Raw genomic sequence first — 19,880 nt, 5'->3', positions numbered from 1 at the left:
CTTTTGTATATCTTACTGTAAGGGATTGTGCACTGTAACATGCAATTGGGAGCCTGTCTGATTTCTTCTAGTTGCTTTTTATGCTGAGAGAATACTAGTGAAGTTGTGGACTTTTATTAGTTTGATAAAAAAACCCAAGCAAACTGAAAAAAAGCTTGGACAAAAATGTAAAGATACTTAAATTCTTAGCCAAATATATGCTTGTAGAGTATGAAATAATTATTTTTTTGTCTTTTCCTGTGTTCTGTTAGATCACAAATCGTGATAACCCCTTGTCATTTGGGATTTCACTTCAGAATCTAAGTTTGCAGGTAATTTTATTTCTCACTTTTTATCTGAAAAACTTGTTAATATATACCAATAGGTGAAGTTGTGCTTTTGTGTGTTGTGCTTTCTGGTAGCATACTGTCTAATGGAAAATACACCTGTAATTATCAGCAATGTACAATAATATGGTTTCCAATACGCTTTAATATATTTGGGCTGTTCATTCTGAATATTTTACTGAAACTGACTTGAGCTCCAAGAAAAAAAGTTACTGGCTGATAACAGGAAGTGGCGGGAATGGAAAAAGAAAAAAAAAGATGACATTTTTTTTCAACTGGAGCTAATTTTTTTTTTTTTGATCTGTGAACTGCACTTTAAGGTGCTTAGAGTAGTAATCACAAGATGGTATGAAATTTTTTTCTGGAAGACTATATAGTAGGATCAGTATGTTGGTTGCTGAGTTGCTCTGATTCAGTAGTTTTTGCTGTCTTAACTGCTGGTTTTAAAGAAAATATGTCCTAAGTAAATGTTACTTTCTTGAATGAAATGGTGGTTTTGTGAATGCTTTTTCCAAGCACATTAAAGGGTCTTCTTTAGGGTCAAACTAAAATTGCTTGCTTCCAGAATTATAAATTAATTCTTTCCCTGTTTATCTCTGTCCAAAGAGCCTGTCCAAAAATATTATTGGTGTAAAGGAAAACAGCTTACAATAATGAAAGCAGAATCTTAGAGTACCTTTGGTTCTTGTGTACAGCCTGTCAGAGTACATACATGTACATGTTTTTGGAGGAAGTAGCCTTTTCAAGCTTTCACTTAAAGTAATGCATTAATCATCTTAAATCAGAAGATTGTATTCCATTATTTTCCATGGCATTTAATTACAATCATGTTACTGTCATTTTGTGTAGTTTGTTTCAGTTATAACATGTTGGTGGACTATAGATACTGGAGTATTTTTGTTTAATTCTCATTTCAGACCTCAGATAAGAATTGGAATCCTTGTTTACATGATGAAACTGCCAAGTTGTTCCACAAGGTACAGTATAGACAGTATGCTAAAGAGAGACTTGCTAATAAAACAAGCTGCATTAGAGTTTCAGAAAGTACGATCAAGAAAACATGTAACCGTATAGACTCTATAGCAAAAGTAACATTCTGAACATTTTTATTCATTAGACTTTGTGAAATCCAAATTATTAATCTAAAATTTGTGGATAACAATGCATATGTTCTGTTGTATTTTCAGCTTGTGCGACTGGATAACCTTTTTGCTTATTGGAATGTGAAATCAGAGATGTTCTACCATGGTGGCTGGGATGAATCATTGGTAAGATAGTGTATCTAGTCTTCTAGTTGAAACTGGGAAGCAGAGAACATGCTTCACATTCAGGCCTGCTTCTTTTTATGTCAGTGTCCTGGGTAATTGTTTGTAACTAAAAGGTTTTTTTAGGAAAAAACAGTGTATGTTAATGCTTTTATTTGATGAAAGTATAATGCTCATCTGAGAAAGTTAAAAAAATCAGTTTTGTGCCAGTAACAGAATTTAGACAATTGATGGTCATCTTACCACTGTTCAGTGATTTTTATTAGCTAAGTATAGACATATCATTCTGTTAAAAACATAGATGAGTATTTTGAATTTTACTTTGAGCCAGAGGGATTATCTGAGAACTGTTTAAAAATGCTAACATTTTTTACTTTAAAAACTTTATCTGGAAATAGAAGTGCAACTTACTGTTCACTCCATTGCGTGTGTAGGTTAACTTAAAACAGGGAGTTGCCAGCCACAACATGATTCCAGATGGTTATGATTTTGGTAAGTGTTATTTAATTGTAGTATTAATTTTTAATTGTAATTTTTACTTCATCTCAGTGGTTGTCACTTTGTCTGTTACTCAAAGATTTTACTAAGGAGTGCAGTTTAAGCCTGGAAGAGTAACTGTCTTTGTGACAGTGAATACTGTATTGTTTAGGTATATAAATAAAGTCTTGATAAAAGTGAGTCTTGAGTCATGTATTATTCTAATGGAATGTCGTACATAGATTCTCATTGTTAACATCTTTTGATTAATTCCTTTATTTAAGAAGTTTAGCAACAACATATGCACTGTGTAAGTTTGGTGAATTCAGATTAGCTTGAGTATGTTTTTGAGGTCACCTGCTTTATGCAAACTATCTTTCTTCCATGAGAGGTAGAAATAGTAATCACACAACTTTGAAACATTAATTTCTTTTTTTTTTTTTTAGTGGGAATATTGCAAGTTATATTGCTTTGAGTATTACTTACTTAAGTCTGAAAATCACATTGGCATCGCTCAAAAATGGTGATAGTTTGCTTTCCATTGCATGGAATCGTGTGTATCTGTGTGACTGTTTAGAAACTGTTCACAAGTCTGAATGGCCTTGGAAGTGGCCATTTCTTTGTTCTCCAGCAAAAAAGTCCTCAGTTTTCTATAGCCAGGGTTAAAAAAGGCACTGTCAGTTTTATGCTGATACCTTCCCCTAAAAGAGTCTCTATGTTGACTGACAGAGAACTATTTAGTAATTTTTTCTGATTCCTTACCCCTCTTTTTTCATTGCTGGATTTGATTCTTTTTGCAAGAAAACAAGTATTAAAACATTGTAAGTTGTTTAAGTCTTTATGTGGTAAGTTCAAAATGGGTGTATGTAAAGCTTAGGATTCAAGATTTATTCTCTTAAAATTCAGCAGTGCCATCAGAGATGCTGACTGTGGTAGTGTGCTGTGGTAAATGAAAATTTGGTCCCATTTGAGATAAGTCTTTAAAAGTCTAAAACTTTGATAGGAAGATAATAAGCATGAAGTCCAATTTTATCACTTCATGTAAATAAACAAATATTATACTTAAAGAAACAAACAAATAAACATTATACTTATATATAAGAATCATAAAAAAATGAATTTTAGGAAGCTAAATATAGGGAGAAAATTAATTGAAATGCTACCATATAGAGGTGTAGCTAAAAGTGTCATGTTTTTTTCTTGCAAAACTGCATGTTTCCACTACTATGAACCTTTCAGAGAATTTCGAATATTGGATATGTAGGTAATGTATCAATATTTTTGCTGAGATGAAAGAAGTCATATTTGAAAAAAATTATTTACATGAATTCAGATAATATAAAAATTCTTACTGTTGGATCAATTGCTGAAACAGATGAAAATATTGAACTAAACAGGGCCTCAAAAGCCTGATATTTCCAAACTGGAACAGATAAAATAGTTCTGCTCTGGATCTTTTTTCTTGTGATATACCTCACTTTTATGTAGAATGCATATTGATTTTGTTCCATGCTTACTTGGGCTTGAAATTAGAAATATGGAGTGTTTGGTTTTAACCATTGTTGTGAGTATAATTTATCAAAGAGTAAAGCATTTGTAATGGCAACAACAACAACCAAATTTTAAGAAGTAAGAGTTCCTGTAGTGAAATAAATGCTGTATTTGGAACTGTCTTGTATTATAAGTGTATCAGAACCAAAATGATCTCATTTGTTACAAATGTAAACTATTTATTGAAACATCTGTATGTAATTTAGTGTACAGGAAAGTTTGTGGTGGTGCTCTGCAAAATTTGGTAAATGTTGCCAGAGTGAAACTGAAAATTGAGATTGTGTTCTATTTTAAGTTGTGTTGGTGCAGTTCGTGTTTTTCAAGTCTAGCATTCTAAAACTAATATTCTGGCATAATTTAAGATAAGTATACGTATAATTTATTGCAGTCTGAAGTAATTAGATTGCACTTTTTATATCAACTTGTATTTTTTAGTATTCCGCCCCATTTCCGCTAAAGCCAAGCTCCTTATGAATCCTCGATCTGATGTTGACTTTTCATCACCGAAAATAGATCTGGATGTAAACTTACAGGATATAACTGTTGAATTCAATAAGCCACAGGTACCAGTTATTTTTCTGAAGTTACATGTAATGTAGTAAAAAAGTTAGTTTGCAAGAATTAAGAAAGGTGATCTGAAATTTTATAGTGTACATGTGGAGTCCATTAACTTAGTCTTGGTTTTTTTTGAAACTGATTTTCACTTCAAAGAGAAGCTTGATAGCTGTTGTTGTCAGAAAGATAATAATGCTCAGTTTGAATTTGTTTGCCTAGTACTTCAGTGTTATGGAGCTTCTTGAGTCTATTGATATGATGACTCGAAATCTGCCATATAGGAAGTACAGACCTGATGTTCCAGTGCACAACAATGCCAAGACATGGTAGGTAACCTTAGACTTTGAAAATAATTTGTTAGTTATTAACCTGAAATAATTACCAAGGAATTGCTCCTTTCTTAAGGAGATTAGAACTCATTTCATTCTGAAAGGAGGTATTTTGTTTTTACAATTCTTTTTAAGCTAGCATTGTAGGAAGTTGAGGAGGACCTCATCAAACCAAAGCTGTGGATACAGTATTTGAAAACCTGTGATTGCACTCTTAAAGACCATTATCAGGAACTTAAGTCTCAGAGTATTTTTGTGTCATAAATTTGTTTAAGTGAAAGCCCCCCCTGTTACATGTTAAGTAGCTCTACAAGAACATAGCTATTGCCTAAAAACAGGCAAACCTTTGCAACACAGATGGCAAGGATTTGATTTCTTTTCAGGAGATTCCTTAAAAATATATTTTTATTACTCTCACACATGCATGCATAGATTTGACAGCAATCTGTCAACTTTGTATGGGGAAAAGAGAGTAAAATTCTTAGATCTCTCAGCTCAGAAGCATGCTATTGGTCTGGGGATTTCACTCTTGACAACTTGAATTTGTATTAAGAGAGAGTCTGAAAGCTATAGGAGTCTTTTCAATATATGAAAAGAAAGAAAGCTAAGATACATTTGTCTTTGCTTTTAGGTGGAAATATGTTATTGATGGCGTCCTTAAAGTAAATGTTCAACCTAAACTCCAAATGTGGTCATGGGAACATATTTCACATCATAGGAAGCAAGTGAAGAACTATAAAGAGTTGTATAAAACAAAGATAACATCAAAAAAACCTAGTGAAGAAATCTTGAAGTTGTTGGAGGTTAGTATCTTTCTGTTGAAGGCTTAAATATTGTTCATCTTGATACTTGTTTAAACTTAAATGTTAAAATGTTCCTCAATCACTTCTAAGTTAAAATAAAATTTTCAGTGGCCATATTTGCAACTTGTCACTACCTTTCTTTGTTAGTAGTATTAACAAATATATGAGGTGAATCTTTAAATTAGAAACTGCAAGAAAAACAGCTTAAGCTGGTGTGCTGCTCTTTTCCAGGTTTGTTTTAAGTTTTCAGATTGAGTGAATTAACTTGGATTGCACGAATTGAAGTGCTTGCTGTTGTTTCCTGTAAACTTAGCTGTGGAATGTAACAATTGTTGAATTGTCAAAAATAATGTCTTATCTCTCTTCTAGGAATTTGAAAAGACCTTGGATATTTTTAACATCACTTTAGCAAGGCAGCAAGCAGAAGTGGAGGTAAAATTGCATCATTTAAATGAGTGTATGAATAACTGAAACATAAGGTTGTGGAGATTTTAGGCAGACGCCTTTTAGCTATGGTGATTGAATTGTGTACAATACAGTCTTTCAATTTTCCTTGTTCATGGTTTTTTATTATAAGGCATAGTTAGTTTATCAGCTTGTAATTAAACAAAAATTAAATAACTCCATATGCTCTTCCTTCAAAATGAACTGAGCTTGGATAAATCCCTTTCTATTTCTGGTGGGAAAGATCTGTGTGGAGAATGTGGCCAAAGGATAATGGAAGTTAAATGGAAACACACCAAAAGCTGTCCCTCCTCACAACAGCCTAGACTATTAGTTTATTCCTTTTTTTCATGAAACTGTGTTACATTGAGCAATCACCTGTACTATGTTGACTCTTTGAGAAGAGATGCAGTGTTTCTCTTTGCAAATGTTACTCAGAGTACAGCAAATGCAGAATACATTTAAGAAGATTAGTGCAATTAGGCAAGATAATGTGACTTGAGTAGTTCAACTAATTTGTTAGCCTTGGTTTTCCTAGGTTAATGTACTGCTTAGTTATACATACAGTGTCTGAGTGTTTTTCTAGGTCACTGAAGTGAAATATTTGTAGTTTTTCTGAAATCTGTCATATTTCTCCATTAATAATTAAGGCACCTAAAAGTAAGCAGAAGAAGAAGTTTACAATCTGAAAGAGGGCAGTCATTAATAAACTTTATAAAGCTCAGTTACTGCCTGTGGCAGTGCTTGAAAGCAATTTGATTTTTTTTTTTTTGTTGTTTTGGTATGTGAAGTATATTTAATATAGTATAAATGCAATTGCTTCAGTCGCAGATATTGTGCTGCTAACCTAAAACTCTGAAGAGGAATCTGTAAATTTGATTTTTCCTTCTATTTGTCTGTATGTACACCCCCATTTGAATGCTTGTGTTCCCATTATTCAGGCTCTAACAGAACCAGAAGAAACATTCATGACTGTTCGCCTTCTGTTTGTCCAAACTGGAGTGCTTTTCAAGGGGTGGTGGAAGGTTTTGTTCTGGTTTAGTTCTCATTTGATTTTGTAGTGTACAGTTTGTCTTGGTTTTATCTTTTTCCTTCAACTTCCTTCCTTCCCCCGGTGTGATTATGCTGCTTACAAAGGTAATGTCATATTGCATTCCTGAGTACCTTCAAATCCTGAGTTTTAAGATACATGTCTGTAACATTTAGAAGTAGGTTGCAAGAAAATGAATTTTCAGTTGTTTGGGCTTTTAGTCTTGCATTTGAAAAATGTTAGAAGTACATCTTGAAAGACGTGCTGGCTGATTATCTGAATATATTTCATAGTATTGAAAATCAGGTCACAGTGATTTTAAGTTGTGTTCTGTCTCCATCTATCTGTCAGGTTGCATCTGTTTTGTTGTTATCTTTGAAAAAGATTCAAAGAATTTAGAAGAGAAAAATCTACTACTCCTTCGGTATCCTGACAGTTAGCCTTAGGTCTGCCAGGTATTTAAAGGAGCACCCATTAGATGTGGGCTTAGTAAAGCCAGGCAAATGATCCTGCTGTTCGTGAAGTTTCTCTGTTTCTTAAAATCATACCCTAAGAGTTGACTTTCAAGTTGACTTACTTTATCTAGACCTTGAAATCAAGCTCCTCAGAAATCACTTTCCTGATCACAGTGCTGATTTTCAGGCAACTTTGTAACTAGAACTTTATATTCCAAACCTCAGACCTCTTCTGCTTCTTATTGCAAGTGTTTTAAGTACCAAATAGTAGCTTCAGCTTCAGTAGCTAAGCATCAAGTCTCTGTATCAGCTTGAGAAATGTTACCCTTTCAGCCTAGGGCAGACTTTTAGGATTCACTTCAGTGAGAACGCAGGATAGAGTCATGGCATCATTTAGGTTGGAAATGACCTGGAAGACCAAGTTCAACTATTAACAGAAAATTGCTATGTCTACCAGTAAACCATGTTCCAGAGCACCACATCTACGTGCCTTTTAAGTACTTCCAGGGATACAGACTCCACCACATCCCTGGGCAGCTTGTTGCTTTGCTTGGCAACCTTTCAGTGAAGATCCTTTTCCTAACAGCCAATATAAACCTTCCCTGGCACAACTTGAGGCTATTTCTGCATGTTCAGTTTGCTTGTTACTTGAGAGAAGTAACAAGAGGCTGACCTACCTGGCTACACCCATCTTTCAGGTAGTTCTCTCTTCTAGTCAAAATAGTTACCTTGCTGATTAAGCTTTAAGTCTATGACTGCATTGGTTACTTAACCAATGTAAATGGAGGAGAGGGAAAGTTCAAGAAGATTCTTCAGCAAATCTTTGTAGTTCCTATACTGCACAGATTATTTTTTTTTCTTCATTGTTGCAGAAGTGGCTTCTGTCTGCAGTCTCTCTTTCCCTGGGCTTTGGTGCCTGCTTCTGCCTCAGACATGTGAAAGAGTCATAGCTTTAAACGTCACTTGTTCTCCATGGCAGTTGTCCTTCAGCACCAACCCCTCAGTATCCCAGAAATCTGTGATCTCACAGATTTAACCTTATTTTTTCTAAGGCCTGTCCATTTTTTATTTGGGTCATTCACTTTGTAACATCTGCTTGCTGATATGGTAGTCTTTATAAAGGTTAACGTTTATAACCTAATAACCTTTATAAAGAGGACTTTTGAGGATTTCTTCAAGCTTCTTGTAGCTTTGTGTTGTTAGACTGACATTCTGCATCATCTCTCTGAGGTGAATCAATAGTATAAATCCAGAAGCCTTTACATTTTTGTGGTGAGTTCTGCCTTCCTTTGTCCAATAGGTGTGTAGGTATGACAAGTCCCTACAGAGGAGTGATTTATAGTCAGCTGGTTTTTTCCTAATTGTGTTGCAGCATGCTGAGAAGGGATTCCTGTCTCACTTCCACTACAGTATCTTTAAATGTAGGGCTTATTTGCAAATGATTGTATTTTTTGGATTGTATTAGTCACAAAGAAAGTTAGTTTGTGTGGATCACTATAGTTCTGAGAACAAATTTGTCTCTTGGACCACTTGGTGTTTGTTTGCCATCCCCACGACAGACTTTCAGTGATCAATTTTGGATGTAGTCTACACTTCCTTTGAGGACCCAGTATTGGAATCATCACTGGCATCAGATAGGGCATCCAGTAGTTGTGGAAATAATGAGTGTGGGAGGAGGGAGGGCTTCCTTACTATTTTAACTATATGTATCACATGCAGGAATAGTTAGAGTAAATACTGTATTATGAGAGTAAATACTTTTTAAATTGCTTTGGGTATCCATCTTGAAATGAAAAATACAGGGCTAATGTAAAATTTGGCCTGTGATGGCTATTTAATTGCTTATATATGTATTTTAAATTATTTAGAAAACCGTTGCATATAATTTTGTGGTATTTTTATGATGAAAGCTGGAGGGAAAATCTGCTATGTAAGAAATGTTTATTGACCTTTTATATGCTCTGTTCTTTCTTAAAGGTGGTTGTTATTATGCAAAATAAAATTGGTCCAATAATGCACTGTGTACTTGAAAAAGTGACTAGAAGGGAAACTAAATAAAAACATTTTGCCTTTTTAATGCTTGTCTAATGATCTTTTGATATGTTAGAGCTGCTCTGGGTCTATATTTTTCTTAGGAAAATGAATAAAAAAGCATTAAGAAAATTACTTACCTGAGTATTTTTTAAATTTAAGGCAGCCAAGGCTGGATTGAAAATCTACAGACCAGGAGTAAAACAGGATGATGAAAATTCTGGTGGCTGGTTTAGCTGGATATGGAGCTGGTCGGGTAGAAAAAAGGATGAAAAAAACCAAGAAGTAAAGGGTTCAAGTATGATAATTTACTGGTATTCTTTTTGTTACTAGGAATCTATTAGAGTCCTATGTACCTAGCAGTGGAACTTGTAAACAATTTGTTACTGTATGCATTTTCTCTTAGCCTTTTCTTTTGCTTATATACTTATTAATTGCATGTAACAGAGGTTATACAATTATACAACTCCTCCATAGTTCCTTCTGAGCTGTGTTTAATACAGTGGAAATTAATGGAATGTAAACAATTTTACTTGCATTAATTTTAAAATTTGCAAATTTTGTGAAATGTATGTTTGATATATGAGGCACCTAGTAAAGATTATGGAACATAGAAAGTTAATCACAAAGGCTGCTTCTGTTGTTAGCAAGATAAGAAATAGAATAGGTAAGGAAAAAATTATAAGAGCATTTTAAAGCATGCTTTAGATTTGCAAGACTTGGCTTTAAACCCAAGGATATTTTCTTTTGCTAATTCAGGACAGTAATGTTGACAGTATCTACTCTGTATTGTAGAGCTACCAAGCACAGAAAAGTGTAGAACAGTATTTGCATTTTTCAGATCTCTATACTCAGTTTAACTAACCTCTTGAAATGTGACAGGTCTTGAACAGCTGATGACACAGGAAGAGAAGGCTAAACTTTATGCAGCAATTGGATATAGTGAAACAGCTGTGGATCCAACCCTTCCAAAATCAGTAAGTCATAGCTGGCTGTATGGTGTAGCTTCATCTACTAAAAAAATCTACAAAGATGATAGGAAATCACTTTTAAATTACTTGAAGCTTTGTCTCTCTATTTGAATATTGCTCTGATACCTTTTAATGAAATTACTGCATGCCAGTTTTCTGCATCCTTAGATGCAGTTTTAGTATAGTGGTTACAAAGCTTACTTTTGGATATTCTTAAATAGTAAAGAATAAATTTTTACTTGCTCTAACAAGAATAGGATAATAAATGTAGTGTATTGTAGTTTAAATATTGAAGTATATTAATATATCATCTTAGCTTTTTAAGAAAATGCACTAGGGAATCTTGATAAAGAATCAGGAAGTGCACTGTAATCTAAAATATGAGTGATAGTAGATGAGGTAGAATAAGTGATTATATATTATATAAAGAAAGAGATGATTCAAGGATTTTACCGGGAAAGAGCAACATTTTGAACCATTCGGAGATGGTCTGATAAATCCTCTTATTGTATGATACCAAGGATGATATGATGAGCTGCTTTCTACCTCTGCATCAGAGGGTCTTTTTCACAAAATTTGGTAAAGATATAAAAGACTCATATTTGTGAGGATACTCTGCCTCTTTGTAGACTTTTACACCAGCTATGATACGAGCTATGCGCAAAAGCAGTAGTTTCAAACTTAGTTGTAGCTTTCATCTCTTCATAAGTTGTATCAAGATGGATATTAATGTATTTTATACTCCTATGTTGTTTTTTTTGGCATGTCTAGTATGAAGCCATGAAGTTCTCTGTGAACTTATTAAGCATGTCGATATCAATAAGAGAAAACACGCAAACTCCTCAGCTAATAGAATTTGCATTAACTGACTTGAGTACGGTATTTACCCAACGACCAGGTGCACAAGCAATAAGGTGAGCTTTCTCTATCAAACTGGTTTCGCCTCTCATGAAATGATGGTGATGACGATAGTAGGCATTTTAAGACTGTGTTATGATATTTAAGTGTCATTCCTTTTGCAGTCTGGAGTGAAGTTGTTCTGCGGCTGAGGGATAAATCATGGATACTCTTCCCATGATCAAATTCTCTGCATCTCCAGAGCTTTTTGTTCCAATATGGATATGCTCCTTTTTTTTTATTTTCAGTTTGTCATTGTTATGTGCAAACAATCCAGTTACAAATTTGTTATTTGCTTTGAAAAGTGACTGTTAAGTTTCCTTTTGAAACTTAACCTGAGCAGGGTGATCTTGTAACCACTTGTTTGTGGGCATTTAACATGATGGAAAAGTTCTTGTGTTCCCAGTTCACTTTTGGATTTGTGGAAAAAAGATGTAACTGATGATTTTTCCTTTGTTTTATGCTCTCAGTAGGTGAGTGAAAAGCATCTAGTGAAATATTTCAATTTTATTTCAAATGCACTTAAAAATTCTGGGAGAAGGTAACCCTCCTCTTTTAAACCTTGTTCCCTCTACTTTGAGATGAGTATAATATATGTATAATATTAAGATACTATTGATCTTGATTAGTTTTATGTTGAATTTTTTCTAAGGTTTTGCATCTGTGTTTTCTGTTGGTACTCTTGTGCATCTAAATGGCCCTGACAATCCTATTGTACTAAGAAAAAGTGAAAAAATAATACATTTTTTACTGTGAAATATTTTTCTTAGAGTGTTGGGAGATAAAAAAATCTTCAACTGAGAGCTGTTGCAGAGGTGGATAGCATTTTGGTGGAAAAAAAAATCCAAGATCCAAAAATTACTCTTGGAGTAATTAGACAATTTATCTTTGTTTTTTTCGTTTCTCTGTGCCAGAACCATTTTGTCCCTTCTGTATGTCTGTTTCCCACTATAAATACACCTTCTAATTCCTGAAGTCACACTAAAGTATTCTCATTTGAATTTTGCAACTTTGCAGAATCTCTTAGCTGCCCTGACACCTGCTCTCATGAAAAGTATATGAAGGAAATAAGTTAGATGCCCTATTGTACTTAGACAGGGGCAGCTAATGGACACAAAAGATAATGAAATGGAAAACATATAACACAGAGATGTATGTATTAAATCCTTAGAATAAGCTGTTTATAGTTAAGGTAGGGTAGAAACATATTGTACTGGTTTGTTTTATTTTTTTTTTCCATCTAATTTTTTATACTCTTTCCATGTAATTGTACTTAGCCAGATGGATATTGCATCTGAACAGTGTGCTTACATTTCTGTACAGGTTTGAAACAAAAATTGCCTCACTTGAAGTTACAGGCGTGTCTCAAGAAAAGTGTACACCCCGTCTCCTGTCTTCTCGAACAGCCTATTCAGATGACAATACCTCACTTTTAAGCATAATGTTTGAGACTAATCCTTTGGATGAGAAAGCAGATCAGAGGATTAGAATAGAATCACAACCACTGGAAATAGTATATGATGCAGTAAGTAAATATTTGAATAAGTTATAAATCGTCAAAAATCCTACTTAATAGTAAATTTACCTTATTTTTTAACAGATGACAGTAAATAACTTAGTGGATTTCTGTAGACCTCCAAAAGATGTACATTTAGAGCAATTGACATCGGCAACTCTGATGAAGCTTGAAGAATTCCGGGAAAAAACATCAACAGGCAAGTGCTGCATGCTCTTCTCACAGCACACTCAGACAAATTTTAGATTGTATGAGTGCTGAGTGTATCTTTATGGAGATGTGTGCATCCAAGTCATAGCTTTCTAACACCTAAATAAGGTGTTTACCACCTGCTCAGTTAGCACTATTTGCTATCATAATTTCATCTACATGATGCTTCTTTGAGGAGTGTCTATAGTGGTTCAGAAGAAATATGAAGAGCATATGTACTTAGCATATGTATTTTTAGCATATGTACCTTCCTAACACACCACCTAAATAGTTGAATTATTCTATCTTATTGCAGTATGTTTATTCTAGGTATTGAATAATTTAATGTTTATATCTCCTTTAACTTTAACTGTTTCTATTTGTAGAAATATTTGTAAAATATGCTCCAAAGCCATAGATAATCTTTCAGTATTTTTTACTCCATACAGAGTTAAAAGAGTTTGTTACATCTTCTGTTTTGTTCATCTGGTATGTAGAAGGCCTTAGTTATTTAATACTCCTGAAATACTGATTCTGAGATATTAATCTTCTAAGTTAACATCTGAAACCTTTTCAGATTTCTTGTTTCTCAGGAAATTATGCCTTTGTATAGATGTTTTTGATTTTCTGACTTCCTTGATGAATATTGGTTTTGATTTGGATTGACTCAGTTCAAGGTCTATAAACTGTATTTATCTGCTTTCCAGCTCATCAGTTTTATAGCTGTTACACTAGTTTTCATTTCATCCTGCTTATCTCTAGAGATCTTGTATTTTAAGACATGAATGTAAGTCCTGAGTACTGTGAAGACTGACACTGAGATCTGTAGACTTAATTTGTTCCAGTAAGGATGTCTGAGGCTTTTTAAATCAGAGATGTGTCCAGCACAGTGTCCTGTTTCTGTGGATGGGAGTGGATGCAGAGGGGAGATATTATATATAAATTATTTTTAAAAGGAAAAAAAAAATAGCTGTTTTCTTAAACCTCTTATAATTTCATAACCTATTAATAATTAAATTGTAAATATGAAAAATCTGCATACTGAAGATTTAAGAAAACTCAAGCAAAAAGTTTATTTGATTACTTCTATCAGGCTAGTATTGGGAGAGAAATCAAGCATCAATAGTATTTTTATTCATTAGTTCTTCTTTGAGTGAACTGTTTAATTAAGGACTAATATCAGATTAACCAGAATTATCAGCTTCCTTGTCTTTTCTTTCAGAAATTTCTTGAGCAATATTGACTATATTGATACAACAGTTCATTGTTGATTTCTGAGATGAAATTTTAAATTTGCTTTATATATAATATGCTTGGTTCTCTGCTCATTAGCAACAAAAATAGTGGTGTTGATCATAATTAATATTTTGTGAAAATACGAAATCGTCCTCTGTGTTTATTCCAGTTGATCATATCATTGCTGTAGAGGTATATCCAATACTGTTTATACCCGCACAAGAATGCCATGTTGTCCAGAGTAACCTAAAACCTTGTTCCAGTCACAAATGAAAAATTTGATAATAATGTCTCAAAATATGCAGTACATTGCTTGTAAAATCTTGTCTGAGTTTCAGAGAATTGCCAGTGAAAAAAGATTTGATCTGCAGAATATTCTGATGCAGGAGACTATGCTAAGCTCAGAGGTAGAATAAGAAAAGTGGAAACATAGAAGTATAATTAATATGTTCAGACCTGCAGTCCTCAAGAATGAGTTCTTAACACTTTTCTTTGAAGCAATAGAAGGTAGCTGAAAAATGTAGGGGAACTGTGAACTGCAAAATAGAAGGAACTTGCTACACTGGAGTAGTTATGATTTTCAGCATGAAAAAACATTAAAAAAGCTTGGTTTACCAGAACTCAGTTTGTGGATTCTACTACATTTTTTCCCAAATAAAAGAAACGAGAAAATATTTACTTGACCTTTCTATATCACTCAAATTCAGCTAGCCAGTGCAAACTGATAAAATCCTGCTCTTCTTGTTACTCCAAGTTGTTTTGTCTTGCAAATCCTGAAATGTAGTTGTCATCCAGTGCTTTACTGACTAGCCTAGCTCTCCTCTGACAGGGCAACCTTTGATAATGTAGCAGATTTAATTGTTTTCTTACCAGTGGATGTGTTTACTGTCATGTTGTTATCTTCATAATTCATTGTCTCTACTTCTGTGATCATCAGCTTGTTGTAAACAGTAGATATTTAATGAGTTGTGGCTACATCATAAGGCAATTTCCAGATCTAACTTGGAGCAATACCATTCATTCTTCAGCTGAGCAAAAAAGCAGTATTTGATCACAAATCTTATGCATATCTGATTTTCCCAACTAATTGCATGATTTTTGAACTTAATGTTTGTAAGATCATATATTTGCATATCTTTAGTGTCTCAAGATGGAGATGTTTGTCAGCATTTAGTGTAAACCTGTGTATCTCAGTATCAAAAAACACTAACAGTTTGGCTAGTGTAGTTGGGTACTCAAAAATAAGAAATTCTAGAGTAATTAGATTTGTGAATCTATGGAACATAGTGGGTTAATTCAGTAATTTCAGAGTTGCAGTTCACATTCCAGTTCTTCTCTAATTTCATCTCTGCTCAGTGGGAAGTATTTTTGAGTTTGCATATGTCACATTGTTGTCTATACTTGTCGCACTATTTCCTATCATCGTTTCATCTACTTGATGCTTGTTTAAGCACTGTCTATAATGAATGAAAGAAGAAATATGAAGAGCATATGTACCTTAGTTATTTAGCATATAGAGTTTGATTAAAATTAGATCTGATTTTCTTTTTGTCACTTTCTTTTAATCCTACAGGTTCTGTATGAATTTCTTTTGTTTGTTTGTATTTAATAATTGTACTGTTTTTTCAGGATTGTTGTATATTATTGAAACCCAGAAAGTTCTTGATCTCAAAATAAACCTCATGGCTTCATACATCATTGTTCCACAAAAAGGATTCTATGACCATACATCAAATTTACTGCTGCTGGATCTTGGTAGCTTTAAAGTATGTATTTACGTAATAACGTAATTTACCGAAAATAATAATTCAGCTTTTTACCTGATTTACAGTTTCTTAATTTGAGTTTCATGGTCATGAACAGTACCATAGTACTTACTCTTACTCTTACAAGAGTGAGAGTACCTCTTGCAGTGTATTTATTAAGTATTTATTTTAAAGTGCTTTGTAGTCAAGGCAAAAGTTACTGAACTCTTCTCAGCCGATTTGTTCTGTGCAAAAGAATTGCTAGAAAATACTCCTTCCCTAGCAAGAAACTACTGTTGATAATACTTTGGACTGTTATGTGGAAAATGTCTAGTAATTTTTTACATTGCCTTACAATATAAAATAGTGAACTTCTTTGTTACATGATTAAATGGTATTCTCATTTTTCATATTATTATTACTTACCCTTTAATCACTGAATTTACTTTAAAATGAGGAAAGTAAACATACTGGCAATTTTTAAGATAATTTGGATTAGATTGAGGGTGTGTTTGAGATAATGATTTATTTTTTTGACTTTTCCCTTGCATAAGGTATGTAAAATTCTAATTTATCACTATAAAAAAGGAATATACTTTGAAATAAAATAGAAGAGACTTTATTATTAGCGGTCTTCTTCTTACTCAGTGATGAACTTGTGTACTTCAGGATAAGTGATCTTACATGCATGTAGGCAATTTACTTTTTATTTACTTGTATTCTGGGTAAAATTGGTTCTGCCACTTAGTATCTGTTTAGATTGCTGTCTGCTTTTTAGCAAAAATTTGTTTCAAATCCTAAGATCTTGCTAATGAGAATAAGTTTTCTATGTAATTTCCACATAATTACTTCTGAACGTGTGATTTCAGCTTGAATTATAGAACAGTTTGGCTTGGAAGAGACCTTTAAAGGTCATTGAGTTTAACCTCACTGCAATGAGCAGAGACATCTTTAACTAGATCAGGTTCCTCAGCCACCTGTCCATCCTGACCTTGAATGTTCCCAGGGGTGGGTGTACACCTCCTCTCTGGACAACTTGTGCCAGTGTCATACCACTTTAATTTTAAGAAAATTCCTTATATCTAGTCTATATCTACTCTTAGTTTTAAGGTGTTACCCCTTGAATTGTCAGACCAAGTCCTGGTAAAGTCTGTTACCATCTTTCTTTTTGGCCCATTCTAAATACTGAAAGGCTGCTGAAAAGTCTCCTCAGAGCCTTCTCTTCTTCAGGCTGAATAGCACCAGCTCTCTCTGCCTTTTCCTTAGAGGAGATGTGTTCTGCTCCCTTGGCTATAGGACTGGTGCTCCAGATCCCTTCCTAGCTCTTTTGCCCTTCTCAGGACATATTCCAGCACCCTAATGTCTGTGTTGCTGTGCGGAACCCCAAATAAAGTATAGTATTCAAGCTGCAGCCTCGCCAGTGCCAAGTACAGGGGAACGAACAATCCCTCCCCTTGTTCTGCTGGCCACACTATTGCTTTTGGCCACCTGGGTACTCACTGGCTCTCATTCAGATGGCTGTCAATCAGCTTGACCTGCTGCTCTCCTCCCTGAGCTATGTCACTAAGCAGAGGGATTCTCTGCTTAGGCACACCTCCCACAGGTGTGCTCACTGCTGCTGTCTGGTGTTGGCGTAAGAGTCAGACACATCCTGCAGCCTGGCACCTGGGTGGCAGCATGTTCCCACCAGAGCTCTGATTAGGTGCATCAGTCGTGCTGATGATTTGGTAATGGGCTGCTGCAGTCCAACTGCAGGTCTGTGCAATAGGTCATGTTTAAAAAGAATGTGTTGGATTGCTTCAGAAAGTAGAATTAGTGAAGAAGCTTACTCTGTGGATACTAAAAATTTTGTGATCTGGTTGTAAATCCAAGTTATTTCAGTGACAGATAATTTCACTAGCTCTTCTGAGTATTAGTCATTTGTGGGCAGTTTGTACTTTGTAGTTGTTTGTGTGCTTGAAACAGCCTCCTAATAGCCTATTTCCCTTTCCACCCCATACAAGATTACTCTTGAAAGTGTCACATAGAAGAACACATTTCAAATGTAGACTTCAGTGTGTGTGGCATTTTTTTCCTGAAGTGGATGAGTAATTTTTGTAGTGAATGTGACTCCTAGGTTGGTTCCTCTGATTTAATAGAATTTAGAAATACCATAAGAAAATACCAGAGAAAATTTAGTTGCCTGTCAGGATATGATTCGTAGTTCTCTATTCACTTCGACTGACATATGCTTAAGTGAGAAGTGGGTCATTTGTTGAATGAGAATGTTTAACACAAAACAAACAATCTTTTCCCCCAGTTGCATACTGGAAAAGATCAAGCCCCAGGAGGAAAAATGGCATGTAAAATTAAAACTGTGCCTCAGTAGATAAATAGGGTTATTAATTTAGTCATTCTGAATTTGCATCTCCAAGTTATTTTTAACATAAAAGTTACAATGGACTTAGAGTCCAGCAGTACTGAAAAATAAATGCTGTGTCTTAGATGCTAGTTTTTCAACCTCTTTTAGTTCCTTTGAATATTGCCTGGGTTTGACAAAACCAAATATGAATCCAAAATTATTGGATGTGTAAGGATGAGGACAGACACATTTCATCAGAGATGAACATCAGGTAGGATACATACAAATGTGAAATACCAGAGAAGTATGGGTGTCCCAGAGCTGAATCAAAGGACTGTTGACTGATACTAAAGGAAAGACATTGATGATGAACAGTCCAAATCATCTTTTCCTCTCTAATGTGTCACAGCTGAATTCAACAGAGTTCAGAAATACCTTTCACGTGTCTCAGTTGCTTAATGCAGTAATATTTTATATATAAAAATTCTGAATGATTATTCTACTGATTAAAAAGGGTTTGAGATTTTATACTTTGGAGTATAAGTCACTTATTGAAGAAAATTATTCTGTACATAGTATATAATATATTTTAATTTGCTTTTTGTTCCTTTCTTTGTGGAAGAAATGGTGTTAATACTCTGATTTTTGTTTTGGTGCAGTCTAGAAATTTTAGATATTTGCTGTGCTGTGACAGTTGTAAGACTGTGGTCTATAGTGAGGACTGATTAATTTGTTATGGTAGGAACAAGTATTTATAGAATTAGTGCCCTGAATATTTCTGAAATTAATTTATACTTTTTTTTTTACATATTTTAAGATGGCAAGCAAAAGTCGTTCTGATTTATCAAAAATCAAAGTAGGGCAAACCTCAATTGAAGATATAATGTCCAGAGCTTATGACAGTTTTGATGTCCAGCTCAGTAGCATGCAGTTACTGTACAGCAAACATGGTAAGTATTCATGAAAGTAATCTTGCTTTATATGACTGAATACAATGTGATGGTGGTTGTGCCTCATATTTGTAGCTGAAGCAGTGGAGAATCTTTTGGAATGTACTTCTCCAAACATAAGTGTTCTAAATTCAGTACTATCAACATACAATGAATTTCCAAAACATACCTTTAGGACTTCAGTTCCAATTTTAGCAAATTCATAATAAAATTCCTTTTGTTGAATACATCTCATTTGATTTGTTGCATAGTGAATGTAAGACTGTAATTACTTTGTTTATGGTGTTTTCCTTCAATGCCTTTGCTTTTCTCCAGACTTAAAGCAGAATCCACAAGTAGTTGTAGGTTTGATAATTTTTTTGAGGGTAAGGAAAGAATGTGAATTGAACTACTTCAATAAGTTATCAAAGGAAACTTTAGTATTTTGGGAACTAGCAACATAGAGTCAATCAGAGACTTTTTAATAATTTAATTCCTAATCTTTTGGGTTTAATTCAGTTTAATGATTTAACTCTCCAGGGTAGAATACAGAGCCTAAACTCCCAGTACTACACGTGTTAAGAATTCGGTCCTGGGAAGTCTACCCCATGGATGCTGTAGCTGTGAAGATGAGAGTAGGAGAAATCATTAATTAGTCTTGTATGTCCAAAGTTCAGAGGTATAAATACATCTGTTGATAGAACTATAAAAGAGATCGTGACACCTGAATTTTTAGGAATATGTACTAATATCAGATACTTGAATTCTGTGATGTGTACTGAGACGGAAT

The 19,880-nt window shown here is 34.1% G+C and overlaps 1 protein-coding gene across 3 annotated transcripts in view; it reads left to right on the top strand.

The window, feature by feature from the left end:
• VPS13A (vacuolar protein sorting 13 homolog A) overlaps nt 1-19,880 on the top strand; it is a 107,459-nt gene that overhangs the window by 11,295 nt on the left and 76,284 nt on the right. For all 3 annotated transcript variants that reach the window (XM_059492794.1, XM_059492793.1, XM_059492795.1), the window contains exons 7-21: nt 252-311; nt 1,244-1,303; nt 1,514-1,594; nt 2,026-2,083; nt 4,055-4,182; nt 4,394-4,500; nt 5,135-5,306; nt 5,676-5,738; nt 9,429-9,564; nt 10,149-10,243; nt 11,009-11,151; nt 12,458-12,659; nt 12,735-12,849; nt 15,705-15,841; nt 18,979-19,111. In XM_059492794.1, the coding sequence (XP_059348777.1) occupies nt 252-311; nt 1,244-1,303; nt 1,514-1,594; nt 2,026-2,083; nt 4,055-4,182; nt 4,394-4,500; nt 5,135-5,306; nt 5,676-5,738; nt 9,429-9,564; nt 10,149-10,243; nt 11,009-11,151; nt 12,458-12,659; nt 12,735-12,849; nt 15,705-15,841; nt 18,979-19,111 (1,690 nt within the window). The remainder of the gene's footprint in view (nt 1-251; nt 312-1,243; nt 1,304-1,513; nt 1,595-2,025; nt 2,084-4,054; nt 4,183-4,393; nt 4,501-5,134; nt 5,307-5,675; nt 5,739-9,428; nt 9,565-10,148; nt 10,244-11,008; nt 11,152-12,457; nt 12,660-12,734; nt 12,850-15,704; nt 15,842-18,978; nt 19,112-19,880) is intronic.

The sequence above is a fragment of the Ammospiza nelsoni genome, chromosome Z (genome assembly GCF_027579445.1).
Source record: "Ammospiza nelsoni isolate bAmmNel1 chromosome Z, bAmmNel1.pri, whole genome shotgun sequence".
Classification (NCBI taxonomy): domain Eukaryota; kingdom Metazoa; phylum Chordata; class Aves; order Passeriformes; family Passerellidae; genus Ammospiza; species Ammospiza nelsoni.
Note: the sequence above shows the minus strand (reverse complement) of the source record. Positions and strands in the feature narration are given on the sequence as shown.